The sequence below is a fragment of the Euphorbia lathyris genome, chromosome 10 (genome assembly GCF_963576675.1).
Source record: "Euphorbia lathyris chromosome 10, ddEupLath1.1, whole genome shotgun sequence".
In the NCBI taxonomy this organism is placed as follows: Eukaryota; Viridiplantae; Streptophyta; class Magnoliopsida; order Malpighiales; family Euphorbiaceae; genus Euphorbia; species Euphorbia lathyris.
The window spans coordinates 30,094,694-30,108,492 of record NC_088919.1 but is presented as its reverse complement, the minus strand read 5'-3'; the positions used below and the strand labels follow the sequence as shown (position 1 = coordinate 30,108,492).

The 13,799-nt window shown below is 35.3% G+C and overlaps 1 protein-coding gene across 2 annotated transcripts; it reads left to right on the top strand.

The window, feature by feature from the left end:
- The first annotated feature begins 289 nt into the window (after positions 1 to 289).
- LOC136208940 (ubiquitin C-terminal hydrolase 12) lies at positions 290 to 13,527 on the top strand. 2 transcript variants are annotated; one of them, XR_010677326.1, is made up of 33 exons: positions 290 to 505; positions 785 to 848; positions 1,030 to 1,177; positions 1,290 to 1,447; positions 2,121 to 2,386; positions 2,473 to 2,691; positions 2,764 to 2,872; positions 2,956 to 3,071; positions 3,858 to 3,956; positions 4,106 to 4,215; positions 4,897 to 4,971; positions 5,403 to 5,481; positions 5,581 to 5,727; positions 5,802 to 5,882; positions 6,065 to 6,184; positions 6,433 to 6,555; positions 6,908 to 6,985; positions 7,070 to 7,158; positions 7,248 to 7,356; positions 7,551 to 7,619; positions 7,709 to 7,819; positions 8,076 to 8,131; positions 8,213 to 8,390; positions 8,481 to 8,582; positions 8,676 to 8,747; positions 9,449 to 9,514; positions 9,908 to 9,973; positions 11,419 to 11,505; positions 11,625 to 11,741; positions 11,925 to 11,999; positions 12,091 to 12,177; positions 12,698 to 13,059; positions 13,173 to 13,527. XR_010677326.1 is itself a non-coding variant. In XM_066000238.1 (32 exons), exons 1-32 carry the CDS (start codon positions 476 to 478, stop codon positions 12,737 to 12,739), a joined length of 3,348 nt encoding a protein of 1,115 aa, XP_065856310.1. In that variant the 5' UTR covers positions 290 to 475; the 3' UTR covers positions 12,740 to 13,527. The 2 variants fall into 2 exon arrangements, 1 of the variants encoding a protein (XP_065856310.1); XM_066000238.1 differs by having other exon boundaries at positions 12,698 to 13,527.
- Positions 13,528 to 13,799: the final 272 nt, after the last annotated feature.

The window sequence follows — 13,799 nt, the reverse complement described above, 5'->3', positions numbered from 1 at the left end:
ATCGAGCCCGGAATCATTACCCCGCCCGCGCCCCCGCCACCACCAGATCCGACAAAGGCCGGCCGGCCGCCTTCACCGATCCATCCCCCTTAACCTTCACGATCGCCTTGGTCATCGCTTGGAGAAAGAGAGAGAGAAAATAATTAGTTATAAAAATTATAATTACTTAGATATTTTCTTTTAATTTGAGGTTATTTAATACATCCATCAATTTATTCATTAGAGTTTTTATTTTTATTTTATTTTTATTTTTATTTTGTTTTGGGAATTCTTTGTAGCCATATTGTTCCTTCGCGAGTGTCCCTCTCCTTGCAGAGCCCGCTTTCGCTTCTTTTCCCTCTCTATTTATCTCTCCCACTGTATTTTCTGTTTCTTTTCTTTCATTTTTTGCTCTTATTTTTCCATTATCTACTTCCTTCCTCTTCCGGTGACGAGACTCAGATTTGCCGATCGAACGGCTAATCTCGTTCCGCCCATGACTATGATGACTCCACCACCGTTAGATGTAAGGGCTCCACTTGGCGTTCTCCTCTGAACACTCTAATTTTGTAGCTCTGTTAGGAATTATCATTTAGTTTTGTTTTGCATTTGTTTTTTTAGGTTTATTATTTGAATCGTCTGAGGTTTTTGGAAGAGATTGGAAGGCCGTTGATTTACTTTGTTACGAGAGAGATTTCTCGTTGTTCTTGATAGTGTTTTGTGTATCTAGGGTTTTGATTTAGTGTTATACGGCTAGTGTTTTGCTCGATCACAGCTTTGATTTCGGATGTTTTTGGATTCGCAGCAAGAAGACGAGGAGATGCTTGTACCGCATTCAGATTTGGTTGAGGGTCCGCAGCCTATGGAAGGTTAGAGAGTTTCATTTTTGCTTTAATTCTTTGGTTTTTAATTCATATCATGTGATCAAGTGGATCTGCAATTTTTTGTTGCTTCATTATGGTAGTAGTGTGGCAATATGGCTTGGTTGAATGCTTATGGTGCTAAAGTTTTGAATTTACTGCTCAATTGCTTGTTTTTTGATGTGTTTAGTAGCACAAGTGGAGCCTGCTAGTACTGTGGAAAATCAACCTGTCGAGGATCCTCCATCAATGAAATTCACATGGACAATTGAGAATTTCTCAAGACTGAATACTAAGAAGCACTATTCTGATGTATTTGTGGTTGGCGGTTATAAATGGTAGTTGATAAATCAGTTTTGTTTTGGTATTGAACTTTTTTTATTAGCAGCAAGATGTATTGCTATGTTTGCTCATGATTATTTTCAAATTTTATTGATATTTTTTTGGCAGGCGGATACTTATTTTTCCCAAGGGAAACAATGTAGACCACTTGTCTATGTACTTAGATGTTGCAGATTCTTCTACATTGCCATATGGATGGAGTAGATATGCACAATTCAGCTTGGCTGTGGTTAATCAAGCCCATAACAAGTACTCAATTAGAAAAGGTATATTTGTTGTCAATGTGTTTATTTCTTTCTGTGATATTTTAAAACTGTCTTATTTTAAGGGTTTTTTTTTGTGATTGAATCATGTTTGTTATGCATGAAGTCTAAGCAATTAGTGCTTAATCTTTATTGTAATTAGTGATATATAGTCTCTTTTTAAATCTTATTATAGATTATAGATTTATGATTAGTGGTAGACTTCCAAGATAGCAATTATCAGCAATAGAATCAACTGTCTTACAAGCAAAGATGCTTGAAATGTATCGATGTTGGAGTATATGGACTTTGTCAGTAAAATTCAATATATTTAGACTTGTAATCTTTGTCTACAGAAAACCATTATGCGCCACGCCCTTTAATCTTTCACCTTTGTGATGAGACCATATGGTCCACAAGTTCGCCTTGTGATTTTAACAATTTTATCTGTATAGTGACTTGTTTACTTTATCATTTACATGGGAAGGTAGTTACATTCTACGGTAGTGGTGGAATCACATTTTACCTTAAACTTCCATGTTTCATCAAAACAGGCAAGGAGTCTGGTTGTTTGGAGCTGCCTGTTATTTTGTCATAACTGTTGAGTTACATTGTTATTTTGCAGCATCTGAAAATCAAGTTATTTTCTCTTCGGATATTTATAATAACCATATTTTTATTTATCAAAAAATTGCAGACACACAACATCAATTCAATGCAAGAGAGAGCGACTGGGGTTTTACCTCATTTATGCCCCTCAGTGATCTTTATGATCCCACTAGAGGATATCTTGTGAATGATACAGTTATTGTTGAAGCTGAAGTTGCTGTGCGCAAGGTTCTTGATTATTGGTCATACGACTCTAAAAAGGAGACTGGTTATGTAGGACTAAAGAACCAAGGAGCAACATGTTACATGAACTCTCTCTTGCAGACACTTTACCATATTCCATACTTTAGAAAGGTCAGCATGCTCACAAGTTTCTAGGCTCACGTTGGTTCAATTGATATATCATTTTGCAAAATCACTAACCATAAATGGCGTCTCAGGCTGTGTACCACATGCCAACAACTGAGAATGACATGCCTACAGGAAGCATTCCTTTGGCTCTACAGAGTCTATTCTATAAGCTGCAATATAATGACACCAGTGTTGCAACAAAGGAATTGACAAAATCTTTTGGATGGGATACGTATGACTCCTTCATGCAACATGATGTGCAAGAACTAAATAGAGTCCTTTGTGAGAAACTAGAGGATAAAATGAAGGTAGTTACTGCTAGCATCATTTGTGCATATTTTAGTTTGATGGACTTATTAAATTTTCTTATGTTGGTGTAGGGGACTGTTGTCGAGGGGACAATTCAGCAGTTATTTGAGGGTCACCACATGAATTATATTGAGTGCATTAATGTGGACTATAAATCTACAAGAAAGGAGTCATTTTATGGTATTTATGTTTTAATTTATCTTTTCATCACGTGCTATTGAAGTTTCTTCCAAGGATGCTGAATTTATAAATCTACATGGCAGATCTCCAGCTTGATGTTAAAGGTTGTCGGGATGTTTATGCCTCTTTTGACAAATATGTAGAAGTTGAACGACTTGAGGGTGATAACAAATATCATGCTGAAGAACATGGTTTGCAGGTTAGTTTCTATGGCCATATGGTAGCCAAATTTGAAAACTTCCTTGGTCTAAGAAGAGTGCATATTCTAAAGAAATTTTCATGCTTTGGTTGGATGGAGGAATTCGAAAGGATTAGGAAAAAGATCGGAGCAATCTGCTTTTTGGGAATTCCATGTGTTTGTATGAGTACGAACAAGGAAGGATAAGTAATCTATGCCTTCATCACATTATCAACATTTTTGAAAAGATTAATCAATCTCCTATGCTTCGAAATATCCAAACATTAAAAACTGGTTAATTTTTCAACTGTCCTTCCATCTTGTGGATTGGTGGTCACCCTTTTGATTCATATATGGATAAACTTGCAATGTTATTAGTCCCCCAAATTTCTTATTTGACTTCTTTCCTTTTAATACTTGATTGCTGTGCCAAACTGTACATCTTTTATACCTGCATCATCCATTATACAATACATGTATATATTCAACTTGAAATAGTTGGGTGTTTGGAAAAGCCTGGGGCTGTATTTGAGCTAGTTTTAGAAGAAAGACTGCTGATGTTCTGTCAGCTTCCTAAGGAAATGTATCCATTGCGTTGGGTTCTAATTCATTGAGAAATGAGTTAGGCATTATGTCACGCTTTGTGGTTTCTTGTATGTTATGATGCTCTATCGGAGTCCTTGCCGTGAGTTTAGTTGAGCTATAACCTAATTTATGTTAAATGATTTTTACTTTATTTTTCCTCCTTGGCAATTGATTCATTTTTGGCATAGTTCTGACAGAGTCCTTTGATTCTATTTCATGCAGGATGCTAAAAAGGGTGTCTTATTTATTGACTTTCCTCCTGTACTTCAACTGCAATTGAAGCGGTTTGAATATGATTTTATGCGAGATACTATGGTGAAGGTCCGTATTAGTTTTCTATGCTAAATGTTTACATGTTTTCTCCTGTATTGCATGCATTGTATGCTGTAATTGAACTTAGCTTGATTGATTACTTAGCCATGCATGAATGGTTCTACCCACTATATGGATTTACCTTTTCTTTTTGGTAGATTAATGACCGCTATGAGTTCCCTCTCCAACTTGACCTTGATAGAGAGAATGGAAAATATTTATCACCAGAAGCAGACAGAAGTGTTCGTAACCTGTACACGCTTCACAGGTATTCATTTTGGTCCCTCATATTATGCATTGAACTTGTTTTTCTTTTGTACAGATTTTTTTTGAAACCAATTCTTTTTCTTTTGTACAGGTTGAACTTTGGACTTATAATATTTGGCTACTATGCCTAGAAAAGCCCCTTATCTTTATAGTCATGTTCACCTTGCTCTGCTTAGAACTGCTCATCTTATTTTTATCTGCATTGGTCATTAAATTGCTTTATATCCGTGTTAGGTCTTAAGAGCCAACACTGCAGGGACCACAGCCTTTGCAATTGTAGTTTATTTTTCTAGTCTTATCAGCCCTTGGTTATCCCATATTGCCTAGTTTTCTGTTATTATTTTACTGTTCCATACCTGTTTTCTAAGCAAAGTTAGGTTATTTTTATTTAGACCATTTGTTTTTTCATATACAATCACATGCTTAGAGATAGTTAATCTACTTTTCCTCATTCTTTTATTTAGTATTTCTAGCTACTGTTTCTGTAAATAGCCTCTTTGGAAAATAAGGTTCGTATATACTGGCCTGCTGAAAACTTGACATGTTCAGCAAAAAGATGAAATAAAGCAGCTGATATGCCTACCAATTTTTTTTTCTTGTGTAGCTATGGGATAATGTGTGCTTATTTATACTATTTGAGTTTGTACATTAACATTTTTCTGCTTTCTTGTTTTTGATACAGTGTCTTGGTCCATAGCGGAGGAGTGCATGGTGGGCACTATTATGCTTTTATCCGACCAACCCTTTCTGATCAATGGTATGTCTTGTCTGTGTTAAAAAATTATGAAAATAGTTCTGCATTTCTAACTCCCCATTCTCTCTCTTGCCCTCTCATGAATGTGCACAAGCGTCATGCACTTGTGTAAGTGCATGCTCATATTTTCTCTTACTCCTTGTGTGATCTTTTATTACAGGCTTACAGTATTTTTGTGTGGGGGGAGGGGGATGTAGAGCTCTTTAGTTATGTGATTGTAAAAAAGAAGTTTTTGAGCTGTGATTTGGATGCTTTCTCAGGGGGTTCTGCCTTTTTTTCTTTTTTTTTCCTAGTTACCAGTTACATGGACAGGTTCAAACGAAGTGCTTTTGCATAGTTGTAAATGATTTCCTTGATCTGAGCCTGCTCATTTTAGTTGATTTGTACTATATGGATCAGTATTTTGCCACAATATGATAGTGTTAGTGTTTTAGGTTCAAATTTGATGATGAGCGGGTGACAAAGGAGGATATGAAGAGAGCATTAGAGGAGCAGTATGGTGGTGAGGAAGAGGTAATGTAATTCAAAACTTTGATCGAAGAAGAGAGCATTAAACTAATGAGTGATATCTAAAGATTAATGGTTGATTAACATTTTTTTTCCTGCTACCAGCTACCACAGACAAATCCGGGTTTCAATAATGCTCCATTTAAGTTCACAAAATACTCAAATGCATACATGCTTGTCTATATTCGTGAAAGCGACAAGGACAAAATAATCTGTAATGTTGATGACAAAGACATTGCTGAACACCTAAGGGTAACTTTCTTGTGTTTCTTTTTCCCGAGTCTTCAGATGTGTGTAGATATAGACTCATGCATGTAGTTTTCCAGATTAGATTGAAGAAAGAACAAGAAGAGAAGGAAGATAAGAGAAGATATAAAGCTCAAGCCCACCTTTATACCATCATAAAGGTTTTTCTATTGTCATTTTTATTTATTTATCAACCAGGGGTTCCTTTTTCATCTCGCATTTCTCATAGAAAATACAGGAAAAAAATCATATTGAAAACGTTCCTAAAACGTCTTTTCTACATTATGAGCAGTTCTTCCTAGTAACAATCTTAAGTTGAAGAGTTTCTGATTCTTCCATCTAGGTTGCTCGAGATGAAGACCTCAAAGAACAGATTGGAAGAGATATATATTTTGATCTCGTGGATCATGACAAGGTTCGGAATTTCCGTATCCAGAAGCAGACGCCATTTAGCCATTTTAAGGTACTCTTTTCTTTGGCTGTAATATTCTTTTTAACAGCTACAAATGTTTTTAGTGCTAAGCTCCCTCTCTTTCCCCTCCTAGTTTATTCTTCTCTGCTTTTTTTACTTGTTATTTTCCTTTCCTTTTCTGCTGTACACCTGCCTGTGTTGGCTGATAGCTGAATTAAGATTTCTCAGATGTGCATCCTGTTGCTCAGTATATTCTGTCCACAAGTTTTTATCTTTTCTCACATATATTTGATGTACAGGAGGAGGTTGCAAAAGAGTTTGGCATACCAGTCCAATTTCAACGTTTCTGGATATGGGCTAAGCGACAGAACCATACATATCGTCCCAACAGACCGCTGACACCACAAGAGGAAGCACAATCTGTAATTAATCCAGAAACCACAGTTTTTGTTGGCATGGGTTGTATTATTGCATATATCTTAATTATTTGAGATTTTCGTTTGCATATTGTCTGACATTTTTCATTATGCAATTGAGCAAGAAAATCTAGAGAACTATTTAGATTCCAGACATTCTAGTATTTTATGCCTTTTCTTTCCGGGCTTATTGCTGTCAGCTCTGAAGTTTTAGTTGAAAACATGCTTTGGATTTGCCTGCTTGTGATCAATTTGTGGTTACCCTTTTTGGGTTGATGAAAGTTTTTGATCTCCATTATATTGATTAGAGAAAATTTTGAAAATGTGCAGTCTTCTGATAGTTACTTTGTGAATATAGGTTGGACAACTGAGGGAGGTGTCAAATAAAGCACACAATGCAGAATTGAAGTTGTTCTTGGAAGTAGAGCTTGGACTGGTGATGTCATATCAATGATTTGATTTTTAACACTGTTTTACATTTCCTTCCCTTAAAAACTTAACTTATTATGTGCAATTTCAGGATTTACATCCTATTGCTCCACCAGACAAAACCAAAGAAGATATTCTTCTTTTCTTCAAGTTCTATGATCCAGAGAAAGGAGAATTACGGTGCTGAAAACACCCCTTACTCCCTTAGTTATCTCAGTGAATCTATTTAATTCCTTTTGACGTTGTATATATTTTTCCCATGATTTCAGATATGTTGGTAGGCTTTTTGTGAAGAGCTCTAGCAAGCCAATGGAAATTTTATCAAAGATTAATCAAATGGCTGGATTTGCACCTGATGAAGAGATTGAACTTTATGAGGTTTGTCTTGTCAGAGTTACCATCTCCTGTTATCATAAATGCATTCATGCATATGTAAAACTTGTGCTTGACAACCAGTAAATTTGGATTGAGATTTGACAGTTTGTTTGCAGCTTGATAACAAGCACCACATCAAGTATATGAAATATTTCTTTTCAGATAACATATTCTCAATTGTGCATTTTGTTGTTCAGGAAATAAAATTTGAACCATGTGTCATGTGTGAACACCTTGATAAGAGGACCTCATTTCGTCTAAGTCAGGTATTTTATTTCTTTTCTGCACTGGATCCTCTGCAAATTTCCAGGTAGTTTCTACTGAGATAATAATTGAGAAGTTTTTTTTTTTTCAGATTGAGGACGGGGATATAATTTGCTTTCAGAAATCTACTCCTGTAGAGAGTGAAGAAGATTGTCGATACCCAGATGTACCTTCATTTTTGGAATATGTGCATAATCGTCAAGTAAGCTACCTGTGTATAATCTTCAGACGGCCATTAAAATATGACACATGTGAATATGCTATCATGAAACCTCGGCACTTATTATATCTGGTTGTTATGTTAATAAGAATGCTCCTGAGCTTGAGGCTACCTTATGTTATATGACATGTAAAAAATAAAAGTTCAACTCATCCATTTTCATAACATATTGAATTCTTTAAAGCTTTAGTTTGCATGCAAATTGTCTATTTCATTCTTCCACAATTTTTTTTTTCAGGTAGTTCATTTCCGTTCTCTAGAGAGACCAAAGGATGATGATTTTTGTCTGGAGTTGTAAGTAGTATCCCAAACATTGTTTTTTCTCAGTTCTGAAAATTCTAGTGTTGTTATAATCTATTTGTGGTGTTTTTCAAGGTCAAAACTGCATACATATGATGACGTTGTTGAAAGGGTGGCTCGACAAATTGGTTTAGATGATCCATCCAAGATTAGGTTAACATCTCACAACTGCTACTCTCAGCAGCCTAAGCCCCAACCAGTTAAATATCGGGGAGTTGAGCATCTGTCAGATATGTTAGCTCACTACAATCAGGTAGATGCCCATAAACTAAGAAATTGCTCCCTATTTCTGAATGCTTTGGTATTACGCATCTCATGATCTTATGGTTTTATTCTTTCACAGACATCTGATATTTTGTATTATGAAGTTCTGGACATTCCACTTCCAGAATTGCAAGGTTTAAAAAATCTGAAAGTTGCATTCCATCATGCTATTAAAGATGAAGTGAGTGTTAATTCATTGTTACTGTATTTTCCATGTCCAATTTTTTGTATTTTCTTTGACTCAATATTCTAACCATTCTGTAACTGTTTGCAGGTGGTAATTCATAATATTAGGTTACCTAAACAAAGCACTGTGGGGGATGTGATTAATGAACTTAAAACAAAGGTAAGAATAACAAATAAAAGGATAAAGTTAAATTTTTATCCTTAAAATACAAATCAATAAATTAAGGCTTAATACATCCCTAGCCCTCTGTACTTGTCCAAAAAAGTCAATTGCCCCCTATACTTTTAAAATGTTCAATTTACCTCCTGAACTTGTTTAAAGTAACCTATTAAACCCCTAAAATCCACGTGGTGGAGTAAGGAGAGATTTTGGAAAAGTTGAAATATGTGCACTTTAAGCAAGTTCAGGGGTAATAGATCACTTTAAGAAAGTCCAGGGGGCTAATAAGTACCATTTAGAGAGTCAATTGGTCATTTCAAGCAAGTTCATCGGGTAAATAGAACTTTGTCAAAGTACAGGGGGCAGTTGCCATTGTTGGACAAGTACAAGGGGCTAAAGATGAATTAAGCCATAAATTAGTAAAAGTAGCCTTTGTCCACTTCAGCTATGCAATTGCTGATGCATATGTAATGGTTGCTAAGGCTCCTGTTTTTGCTACTTTTATGATTTAGCAAGTATTTTATAATTTGGGAAGTGCCTTATTACTAATGTTGTTTAATTAGTCTTTCTTAGATAGACGGTTTTTAGGGGTGCATACTTGTGAAAGTACATCTTTATGACATTTCTCTCTCTGTTTATGCTCCTTATCTTGTACCATTGACTACAACAAGGATTTTTGAATGGCATTGTCCTTGAAACAGGTCGACTTGTCTCATCCTAATGCAGAACTTCGACTTCTTGAAGTTTTCTATCATAAGATATACAAGGTAATGGCTTTATTTACTTGATTGTGGATAGTAGTAGACTGATACTGGTCTTGCCATGTTCAATAATCACTGGATTTGCGAATTCATGCTTGGAGTGTCTTTGATTTTACTAATATATAACTTCAGTTTCCTTTCCTTTTTCTATTGCGATTCACAAGCAATAATCCTTGTGCAGTATATTAGGCATTGCAGCTGATGTATCACTTCTTTTTATATAGAAGCTCCTTAATTGATTATATTATAAAAAAAATCCAAATCAATCGGCATTTTCCATGGGTAGTATAAATTTTTATCCTCTATGTAGTTTGATATTTATTTGTTAAGGTGTACTCCTGGCACCATTTGTAAACTCTGATTTGAGTTTTCAATGGTCCTGCTTCCTTGCCTTTGCAGATCTTTCCTCCCAATGAGAAAATTGAGAATATAAATGACCAGTACTGGACACTGCGCGCTGAGGAGGTAAAGTACTTTTTGTCGATCTTTTTGCTTTGTGTCCAAGGAATAGTGTGTTAATAGTCAAGTGGATTCAAACTCCTGCCTCTCTTATTATCATTGGATATAGTTGGAAGTATGAACTTAGGCTTGCATGGATATGCAAGTGTGTGTTGGTCGTAGGTGCATGTGCAAATAGGTCTTAAGGTAAACATTTCTGTGAGTGAGAGAAGTTTGGAATTGCATTTGAATATGCTCATGGCATAAAGGGTGAGGCTTTCCTGTAACTTCTCAAGTGTGTTGATGCACTTTGTCAAATATGTATTCATTTTCCTACAAGCTTGTACTGGCAGACACCTGTTTTGGGTGGTCGTTGAGTGTTGAATTTTGTTGAAGTTATGTAGACTCGGCTTGTGTTCCGCAAAAAATGGCTACTAATTTGATCTTGTATGAAGCCCATGAATAGTTTCCAGTTGGTAAATTCATAGTTGTCAAATAGAGATTCGACTCGTGAATCAAATCGATTTGTAAGATTCGGTTCAAATTCATAATATCATAAAAAATAAAATATTTACCATGTTGAACTTAAAATATTATCAAATATTAGTCTAGAAATGCAATTTTAATGTCAAAGAAATCATATTAATCAATTACTTAAAATTCAAACGTAATACAAATGCAATCCTAATAAAACTAATGCACAAATCGGACTATGTTTAATAACTTAGTGGAGATGGAGAGTTTGAGTTTTTGACACTGTTTTTTTGCCTTGTTGTCAACTTGATAATGATGGAATGAAACAAGTTCGAGTTGATAACAAGTTCGAGTTGATGAATGGTGATGAAGATAATTTGCTTCTCATCATCTGTTGTTGCACCACGACAAAGCAAAGTGCGAAGACATTTTCTGAATAGGTTGCGTATTGATTTGAAATTGGAAAGTCATATTTTAATGTGTTTTGATTTGTTAAGGTTTAATTATAATTAATTTTATTTCTTATTTTTTAAATTTCTTATTGGTTCTTTTCCACTAATTTATTTCCTTCCTTCCTTAGAGAGACTTCTTGTTTTCCTAAACTACAATTTGGAATCTGCTGCAGTAGTTATTATCTAGTTTTCCTAAACTTCGTTCATAGTAAGATTCTGATAACAGTGGGTAAATTATCTCGGTAGTCCCAGTTTTCTCCAGGGTAGATTTATGATTTGTCTTATCATTTTTGTAGTCTTTACATACAGTTGCATTGTTAGAACTTAGAAGTCATATTGGATACTAGAGATATGGATTATAATTTATTATTTGCTACTGGGGCATGCTTTTTGCTATTGCCCAGTAAGCAAAGCTGACCTGAAAAGGGACCGTCAGTTACTTATAAATCAAGGTTGCTTAGGCAAATGTATTATTTAAATTATTTTCCAATGGTTGGTAGCAGTGTTCTTAAGTTGACACTGACATCTGAGTCTCTCTATCTATAGATACCAGAAGAAGAAAAGAATCTTGGTCCCCATGATCGCTTGATTCATGTGTATCACTTTACGAAGGAGACAGCTCAGAATCAAATGGTACTTGAACATTTATGAATCAATTACTGGAGCTTCCCTGTTTTCTGCCATCTAGTTTTTAACATCAATGCCAAATTTTGTTTAGCGCTTAATGTTGCTATTATTTTTTGTATCCCCAGCAAGTGCAGAATTTTGGGGAGCCATTTTTCTTAGTCATCCATGAAGGTGAAACTCTAGCTGAAGTTAAATTGCGGATACAGAAGAAATTGCAGGTTCCTGATGAGGAATTTGCTAAGGTAAACTCTTCCTTCCCTCTAATAATAAATAGATGGGCATGCACATACATAAAGCAGGGAAGAGGCTTTGACTGTTATTACTATATGCTTTGGTAGCTCACTTGTTGTGAAATGTGCTGTATTTTTATGTCGTTCATAAATTTCAACTAAATTCGTTTCCATCTCCATCTCATCACTGGTCAGTGGAAATTTGCATTTCTGTCACTGGGTCGTCCAGAGTACCTGCAGGATTCTGACATAGTGTTCACCCGTTTCCAGGTGCATTTTTTCAATATTTTTTTTACTTAGCGGTTATTGTATTTTATTTTATTTCTGCTAGATATTTAAATTGGTTGTTTTACTGTTTCAGAGAAGAGATGTTTATGGTGCATGGGAGCAGTACCTCGGGTTAGAGCATTCTGATAATACACCCAAAAGGTCTTATGCAGTAAATCAGGTGCATATACTTTGAATATTTTAATTCTACATTTCTAATGCATTCTGGGTATCTGATGGAAAACTAAACAGAATGTGTTTACATCTATGTTGCACGAAAACGTTGATCCTAAAGCGTGTCCTGTTTCCTTATCAGTTTTGGAAACCGGTTTCTTAAGAACTTGTATGGAATGTTTTGGATCAGGTTTCTTAAAGTTTGTAAACTCGTTACCCTATATGTAATGTGTGGATCAATGCTAATCACGTGTTCAGTAAAAATCCCTAATATATTCTATATCATCTTCTACAATGTGACTTGTATGTAATTTTTTTCATGTGTAAATAAAAAAATTAAGCATACATCCTTATAATTTGAAAATTTAATAGACACGCCCCTGTATTTTTATTATTTACATGTTCCCCCACATTTCCGTTTTTTTATATGTTTTACAAATGTAGGAAACAAAAATTTCGGTTTCAGTTTCCATGTAATATAGGTTCACATGTCTGATTCTTTTCATTGTTTGGATTAATAAATGCAGAATCGTCACACTTTTGAGAAGCCAGTTAAAATATACAATTAGGGAAGAGCTGATGGGTCCTCCACCTGCACTTGCACATTATTACGATGAATCAGATGTCACGATAACAAGGATCGCAGAAGACAAACGGGTGGGCAGAATTTGAATGGAAGGAAACAAATGAAGCTCAAAGTGATTATTTATGTAGGGGTAGGTAATTGGTTTTGTAGGATATACTTCTTCCTCTGAGCTCTCTTCTCTTCTCTTGTCTGCTTGGCTCCTAATCCTTGGTTTTAGAGATTGGTGGTTTACCAAATATGCAGCTCCAGTGTAATTTAGCAGTACATAACAGGATTTTTGACTAGGGGATGGATGTATACCGGGTATAGTTCTACTCGCCGCGTTTATCATTTAATTTTTTTGCCTTTGTTTATTTTATCATCATCGTTTTTCTCGGCGATGGGCTTTGTAAAATGGTTGGTTGAATTTACAACAGTTGCGGGCACAGGATTCACGTTGTAATGCTCTTCAGTTCAGTTCAGATTGGTTTCTGTACTACCTCCTCTTTCATACAGAGTTTCCTCTACATTTGTTTCTGAAGAGCTATAGCTAGCTAGCTTTTGATGTGGTATTATAGATGTGAAGCCTTGGTGCATTTGACAACGAGTTTGATGGTAGTTGGATTCTTAAGTACCTTTCTACTACCAGGCAGGCTTTAGTTGTCTTAGAGCTTTATTTGTAATATATCATTCCCATTCTGGATTGCCGCTTTGCAAAATATAGACAAGAGATTCATATTAGAAAATGTTAATTCATTGGTTGAATCTTCAGTAATTATTTTCTTTTGAGCGTCCTTGAATTGTGAGCAAGCTTCAATGGTTATTTCATTAGCGATTGATTATTTTGGGAATTTCCCAATTAAACGTGGAAGGAAATTTTGTTCTATATCCAGATAAAAGAACTTGATAATGACAATTCTTACACTGTGTTTGGTTCTTTTGTGGGAAATTGTGGGCGTGCCAGAGAATTATAGTATTCTCGAACCATGGAATGAAATTGAGTGCGTTTTCTAACTTTTAAATATCAAACGACTGTAAGGAATAAATAGACCTAAAATTTCAAA